Consider the following 9,990-nt stretch of genomic DNA (forward strand, 5'->3'; position numbering starts at 1 on the left):
ATCTAAACAAAGACTAGGTCTCCAAAGCTTTTGCTAAGCCTTATTTGCAGTATGATAGTATTTTATTAAGTTAAATGATGCTGAATCTGGATAAAGAGACATATTAATGAAATATCTGTATAGGAGACTGTGCAGGCACCAGTGTATTTTAACAGGGTGATGTGACAAGTTGCAATGCCCTTCAGTGGAAAAATGCCACTACTTCCAGAGTATTTTTTCTAGGATTTTTTCTACAATCTTTTTCTAGTTACAGTTCTCTGAATTTTGAAGTCTCTGCCGTGGGAGTGAGTGTAGAAGTGAGAGTGTTGCATAACCAGGCTTGCACTTTGAGCTGAGGAATTGTTATCTTTGACTTGACAGGTTGAAAGAAGAAGCCACTACTGCTTTTTTGTTTTGTTTTGTTTTTTAAAGAATGTTGTCTACTTATTAGACACTTCTGCTTTACTCTCAACAAAAGTATCTCTAGCAGTGATAATTCAGATCAGTGAAAGACGTTTCAGACAGGTTTTTTGAATGCCTGTGTTAGGGTATGTTGGTAGCAGCCGCTACTCGTCCCTATTTACTGTTCTCAGATTCATGTTGTAGAGCAATCTGATTGCGTGAGCCAGGCTCCTGAATGAAGCTGAATCAGAAGATAGAGGCCAGTTGCTATTGGATACTCAGTCCATGGTAGGAGAGTGGAACAAATTTGAAGAGAACACCACCAGAAATGTATCTAGTCCAAGTGTCAGATCCTCAGCGCCATCTGTTTGGCTGGCAACTCTGCTGCAGCCGAGCCGTGCTACCTGTTGGCGTAGACTAAATTGGTCATCGCGAAGTCTGTGTTGTGTGGTTCTGTTTGTAGAAATTGTGGGCACAATTACAGAAATCATCTCTTTCTTTTCCAGAACTGGGGTGGGGAAGGTGTTTGTAATGTGGTGACACTGCTTACTCAAGTAATAGTTTGTTTGCTGAAGCCTTTCCTCTTTTGAAGTGATGTCCTGATATGTGTGCTTTCTGACGGTTGTGGTAACTCCTAAATCTTGGTGATGGGAGGCCAGCAGACACTGAACACAGAAGGAAGAACCTACAAGAAATGGGAGACACTTTATACATTACATTATAACCAGTGTTAAGAACAACGAACTTAATGGTGTTCTAAATCTAAGCTCTGATAGAGGTAGGGCAGTTAAGAGTGCTTGTTGGTGCACCGATCCTTTCATCTTGGGAGTGGTGGAAATGGGTAATTAAACTCAATAGCATCTGGAGTGCTGGAGCTGTCAGTTTTGGGATTAAATGCTTAAGACGTCAAACTCTTCTATGTTTAAAGCAGGAGGAGGGGAGGCATTGGGGAAGGGAAGAAGTGCTAAACAAGTAGAAAAATTCAATCAGACCAATGTCGTCATCTAGACAGCTGGAAAATTTATTAGCTTTGATTAAGTAGAAGTCAGGAAGCATATGAAAATGGAATACAAATACAGAGTCCATCCACAATGCTGAAAGATGGATAAGGAGGTTAAGAATTAAACAGTAAAGGCACTTCGGTTTTGCCTTGCAGATAAGATTCCCTGGTTATGTGTAAATTTGACAACCAATTTGGGAAGAACTTCGCACTTTCCTCATTTTACTCTATAGTGGGTTCTATCTGAGAAGTGGGGGTTTTCTGCAAGCACAGCTTTTGTGTGCATTCAGAGGAATCGATGGTTTTACATGGGTGCTATCATAAAAAAAGTAGCTGTTTAGCTACAGGAATATTTAGATTATACTAAAGCCAACATGTCACAGTATAGCTTTATCTGTTATATACCACTAATGGGTGCTGTGTTTGTAAAGGGTGCTCCTAAAATGCTGCAAGTAGACTAGTTCTGGTGCTTTTGCTCACTACTTAGTTTGTCTCCAGTTGTCAGCTCACTTAAAAGTAAAAACTGTACAGGAAAGCACAGAAACTTGCAGCCCTTTGCTTCCTCTCTTAGGGTAGTTTCAGGTAGCTTTTTCTACATGTATCAAAAATGCTCTACAACCTTTGTGAAACCATTACTGGCTGTGGACTTGTCTCAAACAATTAGTATCTCAGCGAGGGATGAATTGAATCCTGATCTTGCCCATGGTTAAACTCTACCTAATTAGGTGTATTTATTAATCAAATACTCTGGTCAAACTTTTCTATCTGGAGCTGAAGACTTAACATTTGTTGCAATAGGAGATGAACTTCCCTTGGGTTAGGTTTCTGTCATCGCTGCTTCCTCTTGCTCTCCCAATGATAAAACCCACTGTCCCAGGTGTTTTTACTGTTACCCTTACTTACTGTTACTTCAGGTTTCCTGAGCTGGCATACTTCCTAGTCAGTCTGGCCTGGTCTTAAAGATGACTTAAAAATTTTGCCTTCTGAATAGGGATTCTATTTCTTCTCCCCCCCTCCTCAGCCCACACCCCCTTAAGTTCAATAGAAGCAAAAAAAAAAAATCACATTTTTTCCTAGTCATCTGTTTGACAGCTGCTCTGTAGCAACTTGTGAATATAAATCCTTTTTTTGCAGTGCCGGGGGAGTATGCAAATCTTAATTCAGAAAAGAGAGAGCTGCAAGCACACAGGGCAAAGCTCAGTTTGAGCTGCCTGTTGATCTGTGCTCACAATACAGCACTAGGCTGTGCTCGGACACGTAAACAAACTCTGAAGGCTTGTCAAGCACCTTTGGTCCAAGGAGGAATGGAGACTGATGACTTTGTCAGGAGCTGTTGTAGTCGTATTTTCTCAATGAGAGGTGTTTCTCAGGAAAACGGGAGACATGTCTAGAGAGCAATTTCTTAGAATGGTGTCTTCATTCTCCCACTGTTCTGCATAGGGTGCTCTTGTATTAAGGCACATGCCCTGGAAAAAGCTGCCTGGCCAGCATCTGCAGCTCTGGAGAGGCTTGTAGGTGCTGGCCTCAGTCCAGTCTAAGTGTCTCTTGGCATTGTGGTGCCAGCATAGGAGGTCTGGTCATGTGTAGTGTTTAAAAATCCTTCTTGTGCTGAGAAATTTGCCAGTGAGTGGTCAGTAGTTCTGGTGAAGCTTACTTACTCTTCCCTTTCCACTTCTGGAGTCCTAGATCTGTTGGAGAAATTCAAATTGAGGGAATTGTGTGTCATGACTGTTGTCTGAAAACAAGACAGTCCTGGCTGGAACAGAAAAAGAACGGAGCCTTATGGGAGGCGATCTCTTTGCTTTGTGTTGCAGTTTGCTTCATGCTTTTCTTGACATCCTAACTGTTGGCAGAGTTGAGCAGCTCTTTGAATGAAGAGGTGGAATGCTTACCTTGAGGGGATTTCTAGCCTGTCACGTGGTCAGGATGATGAGGCCCAAGTTGTGTTACACTGTTAGATGCTACAGTGTCTCTTCCTCTGTGATGTGTAACATTTTTTTCCTGACTAACTGGGCTTGGGATGTCAGGAGAAGTTTCTATTTTATGTAACAAACATGTCCACAAGTAAAACTGCTTTTCTTTCTCCTACTTGCTATATACAGTACCCACCAAACTAATGCTGTGCTATATGTTATATCATAATTTGGCACAGGACTAGACTGACAAATTTGGGGGAACTTGTGAGAAGATTCTCTGGAGTGCCAGTCCACTTTTTTAACATATCCTCAGCACCAGCTGGCAGTTCTTTTCATTCCCTAGCAACTGTCGTAATCTCAGTGCTGTCTTGACGAGGATAGGGATGGATGCTTTTAATAAAAGTGATTTATGCTTCCAGGTCTCAATCTCTCTAGAGAGGATGGAGCTATTGTGGCACAGCCCATCCATGCATCAGGATTTTGTTCTGTTCTTGACCCTCCTGTGATCTGGGTATTGTAGAAAGCCCTCTTGTCACTGTCCTGTTCAACCCAAGCAATGTAAGATTGACATGTTCTGGAAAAGCTACTGGCATCATGTTTTAAGAGAAAACAGAAAAGCACCTGGCAGTAGACAGCTGTGACTGATACATTATATGGGACGGACTACTGCTTCAGCAGGCTTTGATGACTAGTTATGAATTAGAATTGGTGTGTGAGGGAATGACTTATCTTGCCATTATTTCTCTGGGTATTTGTAGCCAAGAGCAGGAGCATATGCTGAAATAAGTGTATGGCAGGAATGGTTTCTACTCCAGTTTGGGTTTGCTTTTTTTCAGAAGTAGTGAGGCTTGCATTAAGCTGTTTACCATTCAGTGTTGTACCTGATGTCTGCTAAAGGGTTTCCCAAATGGGATAGAAATCTGTGCTGCTTCACTTCTCTTGAGCTGTTCCCTTGCTTCCTCTGGAACTTTTAATTGGATAATCCTTTGACAGTCTTGTCAGATTTGAAAGGAAAACATGAAACAAAAATAACAGCTTTTTTGCAGGGAAACTTTTGCTTTCTGATTTGGAGCAAGAATGTCTCTTCTCCAGAGCTGGTTCAAGCACTACCTGACCAAAACACTGGTTGGAAATAAGGTGGCTGTGTTGATGTTGGTGGTTTAGCTTTGGATGTGATGTGGATTGTACTATTAACCTGCCTTCCAGAGTACGAAGTTTATCTTATTGATTGGTGAGCTTATCGTTTAGACTTTGCTGGGACGTACGTGGCTCATGCAGTCCTCTGCGTGCGGTACCTCCTTCTGCTCTCTGATACCTGCTCAGCAAGCTGGGTCGTGAGGGCTTCTGAGCAGCACTGAGTGTCGGAGAATTTAGACCAAGCTGAAATCTCACATAGGCAGAGGCGTCAGTACTTGAATGCTGAGGTAACTGTTAGTTAGGTAAGGTCCTGATGTCTGGGTGACACTGGCATTTGTCTTCAGCAAGTTGTAGTAGCTTCAGCGTAATAAAAATGTCAGATTTTGGCTCTGTTTGATAGAGGACTTTCAATGTACTGTGTGCTTGCTTATCTAGATGCAGAGCCGCAGCGGTCTGTGGCGGGACTAGTTACTTACCAAATGGATGCTGTCATCAGGACACAGTAGCCTACTTAGGTTTCAGTTTTGTACAAAGAGGGAAGATCTGTTAGTGACTGAAGTCCAGCACAGGCAGTAGATTCATTAACATGCACCTGCTCTTTTGCAGATTCGGAATCTGAAAAATCATTAAGTGGATTTGAAACCACAACAGCCTACTCATTAGAGGACAGCATGGATTCCAAAGATACGATAACTTCAAGCGTGCCTGAAGAAAAGGTTTGTGGCAGTGGGGAGTCGCTGTCTAATGGAATCAAAAAACACAGGTAGGATGCTGCTTGCTCTTGAGGTATTACAGCACGCGTTAATGGCAAGTAAAAGACAACAGGAATCTCTGAGAAGCTAATTGTGAGAACTTCTAAAACTTTGTGAGGGATGATTGACTAGTAGTTGGCCGTGCTATGATTTTATAAAGAGTATTCTTCCAAGGCTGGTGTGCTCCTTTGCACTTGCTTTTTGATGATCGAGTCTGAATAAATAAAAATACAATTTAATGTGCTGTGTAAATTTGGACACGCTTGGTTTTTAATAGATCTTATTGAAATCTATGTGGATTTTAATTCCTTCATATATTTTTAATGACCTATGCCTCCTATTGCCTCTTTAATTTCCAGTCATTTGATCCTTCTATTGGTATCAGGAATGAATGAAAAAATATTGCTAACCCGGGCTCAGAAACTCAAATGTGAACAAAGGGAGTCTTATTCTAAAAGTCTCATCCATGTTTTATGTGCTTATTTTGTGCTGTCAAATGATCCATTTTCGTTTGTTTCCTTGCCGATAAAGGAGGACAATAGGTGTGGAGTTAATGAGATGTAATAGACACCACTATTCTCCAGTTTCAGTGAAGGGGCAACATGATGTTTGTGCTACAGATCAAGCCAGGCTTCAGCATGCTTCAGAAAGGCTATTCCAGTAGTGTTTTGGATGTGTGGAATAACGACAGGGACACCAGATTTCTGTAAAAACAGGAAATTAGATGTTACATTTTAAAGAAGCAAGACAGACACACTTTAATTATTTGGTATCTTAAATAGTTAAATTACAGTGACTGTTGAAGTAGGTGGTGCTGTCAAAGACCTGATGTTTCAAGGTTCAACCTCTGCCTGTCTATCGCACCCATACTAGGTAAAGACTGAGGTGAATGAGGGCTTGGGTGGAGTAGTGTGGTGGTTTGAGAAGGTGGTGTAAACAGCTGACTAAGCACTTTGCTTTGTGCTCTTGTGCAGTGAGCAAGGTGGTATTTATGGCCTTGGCTAAGTGCCTTTCCAAACTAGAGCAGGAAGTTCAGGGGTGGGGGGGAAGCGCTAGGTGAAGGTGGAGATGTGAATTGTATTCATTGCCTTGGAAACAATGAGGAGAAAGGCAGGCAGTTCATGATCAACATGAAAATGATGATGCACGTTGACATGCATTGTCTTGAAGAGTTTTAACAGGGATTGATCTCCTGCTTGGTACAAAAAAGAAACAGCGTGGAAGTCAGATGTCAGAGTGGTACTGAGCAGATGACTGGAAGAGCATTTCAGATTTGCAGGTTTTATTAGGGGGGATGAAAAGTATGAAACATGTACCTCTGTGTAAGTTGTTTCCAAGTTGCCTCTCTCTTAGTAGTATAGGATGTTGGAGTAAAATGAGTGTGTAAATCGGCTGGTTACTGCTAAAGAAAAGTGAAAACATCTGTTTTGCATAAAGATAAGAATATATATGGTCATATTTTATGTGACTAAATGGCTATAGAACACATTCTAGGCTGAGCTGTTAAGCTTTTTTTTTCTCACCTGGCACCTTGGTGACACACTGGGATTTGTCCACAAATACATTGATGCAACCTGTTTCTCCCCAGAGCTCAGCCAATTTAAATTTTACTTCCAAGAGATCCTTCTCAGGGGATGGGGGTTGTGTGGTGTTTCTAGGCTCAAGTCTGAACCTCTTGGTATTTGGCCTGGTATGGCTTTGCTGTGTCTGATTGCAGTTCTGACTGAACTGTTACTTACCTGGAGCTGCTGGCACCAGTTTGTGCCTCTTCATTTTGGGGCTAGCTAGAGGGTGTGTATGTGTAATTTGTGATGTCACCTGTGTCCTTTTTAGAGCAGAAACCTTAACTTCCTGATGCCCTGCAAAGTGAGGGGTCGGAATGTTTTGACAGCACTTTGTTCCATCCTTACACCTTTAGGTTTGCCATAGCACTTTTGCTTAAGTTCCTTTTGTGTGAACCCCATGGCAACAAGTCGTTTAGAGAATAGACCAGATTAATTGCATCTACTTAAAATTGAGGTACCTTCCTGTAGTTCTCCAGTGAATAGAGGGTCTGCAACTGTGTTTGGGTTGCACATGAGAGTACCTAGCACTGTTTAACAGCGAGTAGAAGTCTACTTCCTACCTTCATTTACTTCTAATCTGCCTCTCTTATCTGAGGGGTTTGCACAAGGAGGTGGAGGTCAGTTTTTGATGGGGTGGGGGGGATTCATTTTGCAAATGTAGGAAAAAAACTGTTGGTTACAAGACATTAAAAGCACTGGGGTGCTCTACATGTAGAGATAGGTGAAGCCAGTGCTGCTTTCAACCTACTGTCATCTTCAGATTTGTTTTGATGTAGTTTGCATCTTACTGATTGTTCGCAGAGTGGTGAAAGAATGTGAGTGATGTGATTTGTTGTTTAGATTGATTTGAGAGTGGACTTAATTTTTGAAAACCTTTGGGGAGAAGATTTGAGAGAGAGTGTAGCACATTAAATGTGGAAGCATTCAAATAATTTCTTTGTAAGAGGGAGATTTTTTAATCTGAGCCAAACCCACATAACAAACAAGTAAAAAGAAAAACCCACAAGCAAAAAAACCAACAAACCGAAGAACACCAGAACCAACCCAAAACCAAACAAATGCCCCCTTCCTCTCCAAACCCTTGTATAGAAATGGTTTATAATAAACGCATGATTGGCAGGTATCACCGCTGTTTCCCTCTTATTGGTGAGATTTTGTAGTCAGCTTTCCCTTTGATCCCCCAAATTGGGAGCCTTTCAGAAAGCAAATGTGTCTTGTGTTTGACTTTCTGGGAGCCAGGGGGGTTATTTGGTCAGATTTATGTGAAGAGCAAGCAAAACGTGCTTTTTTCACACTATAAATCTATATTTATACACACCATTCCTGTAAGTAGCTGTCTACTACAGGTAATGCTTCCAACAAGTGGTTTTGTTGAAGTGGATGGTCTTAAATGCCTCTTATCTGTTCTACTGCGTGGATATTCCAGCAGATGTTTTTGTCACTTAAAGCTAAAATGAACTTCCTGAGTTGTTTCTAAAATTGACATCTGGAAGGAAATTTTTGCTTTTACAAACCTTTCCCTTAATTACAGGGAGTGTGTCACAGTTAGTAGGCCTCAAGTCTTGGCTGGCTGTCATTTTTTTTCCACGTGTCCTTACTTGTCCCTGGGATCTTTCTTGGTGGCTTAAAACGGCTTTATTCAGTCTCTGTGTGCTGTATGGAGAAGAGAACTGGCTCCCACCTCAGGTTTGCTGACACAGGCAAGAAATACAGATGGATGTCTGAAACTAAATGCCGAGTTTCAAGTCATTAAATTGACTGAAGGGACAGGCTAACTTCAAGGCAAATGTGTAAGTTTTAATATATAAGCAATCCCTGTGTATTCTTCAGCAAACTAGAGGCACGTGCGTTCCATGCAGAAGGATTTAACTCACTCTGCTAACTGCCCTCATTTAAGAAAAACACAGAAAAAATACAAAAACAGTACAAATGAAGAGAAGACCAAATACTTGGTGGACACTGTCCTCTCCTGGACACTTGTATCAAGGCATCCACAGGAGTATTTTATACTTGACGTTTGCTGCCGTTTTGTGTAGCTTTGCTGCTGGGGCAGTTTTTGTAAGCAGCGGTCACAGTTTCCTGCCAGCTTCAAAACTGAAAACAACGGCCAGTTCAAGGCCAAAGTTGCTTTTGACCAATCAGAACTGGTCATAACATCTCTGTGAATCACATATAGGAGAAAAAAAACTGCTGGCAGGTTCATTTTGCCACCGGAGAGGGGAGCGAGAAGATGTAACGAGCTGTGCAGACACCAAGGCCGGAACAGGGCGGGGAGGAGGCAGCCCAGGTGCTGGAGAGAAAGATGCCCCTGGAGAAACCCATGGGAAAGGCCAAGACCCCACCTGCAGCCCGTGGAGGGGCTCCACGCTGGATGGAGCAGGTGAAGCATAGAGAAGATGCTGTGACCCTACGTTGGAACAAGCCCCTGCCAGCACTTGAAGCCATGAGGAGAATCAGAGACACAGATGAGTGAGACAGAGATTTGCACCAGAACAGGTTTGCTGGGGGAGGCTGGTGACCCCGCAGAGGACTGGAACTGAGAGACATTGTCATTTATGACTGCCTGCCATAGCAGTGACCCACGGCAGAGCAGCTGAATGAAGAGATAAAGCCCTGGGGGAAGAGACTCACATTGGAGAAGTTTGTGGAGGGCTGTCTCCTGTGGGTGGAACCCCAAGGTGCAGCCTGGGGAGGGTGTGGAATGAATGCCCCCCACTCCCTGGCCCCGGCTGAGAAGGAAACTTGCAAGGGACTGACCGAAGCCCCCATCTCCCAGTCCCTGCCCCCCTGTGCTGCGATCAGGGGGAAGAAGGGAGTGAAATCATGACTGGAGTGAAGTCTGCTAAGACGGGAGTGGGGTGGGGGGGGGGGAGGTAGAGGTGTCTTAAGATCTGAAAGAGGAAAACAGCTCATGAAGAAGTAACCAAGAACCCCATTTTCTCCCAGTCCCTGCCTCCCTGTGCTGCGAGCAGGGGGAAGAAGGGAGCGAGATCATGGCTAAAGGGAAGTCTGCTTAGAATGGAGGGGTGGGGGGAAGGTGCTACTGAGAACCCCATCTTCCCCAGTCCCTGACACTCCTGTGCTGCGAGTGGGAGGGAAGAAGGGAGCAACATCCTGACTAAAGTCTGCTAAGAAGGGATGGTGGGGAGAAAGTGTTTTAAGATCTGGTTGTGTTTGTTTTAAGATCTGGTCGTGCTCCCGACTCCGTTTTCACTGTTCTTTGTAGTGTAATGAATTAG

The 9,990-nt window shown here is 43.1% G+C and overlaps 1 protein-coding gene across 1 annotated transcript in view; it reads left to right on the forward strand.

Moving 5' to 3' along the window:
* Positions 1 to 7,174, forward strand: part of LOC311189031 (oxysterol-binding protein-related protein 1-like) — a gene marked incomplete at both ends in the record, with an annotated part of 49,478 nt that extends 42,304 nt beyond the window's left edge. Inside the window, 2 exons of the mRNA XM_084260615.1 lie at positions 5,041 to 5,197; positions 7,105 to 7,174. Coding sequence (XP_084116741.1) covers positions 5,041 to 5,197; positions 7,105 to 7,174 — 227 coding nt within the window. The remainder of the gene's footprint in view (positions 1 to 5,040; positions 5,198 to 7,104) is intronic.
* Positions 7,175 to 9,990: the final 2,816 nt, after the last annotated feature.

This window comes from Gallinula chloropus (genome assembly GCF_964237585.1).
Source record: "Gallinula chloropus genome assembly, chromosome: 2".
In the NCBI taxonomy this organism is placed as follows: domain Eukaryota; kingdom Metazoa; phylum Chordata; class Aves; order Gruiformes; family Rallidae; genus Gallinula; species Gallinula chloropus.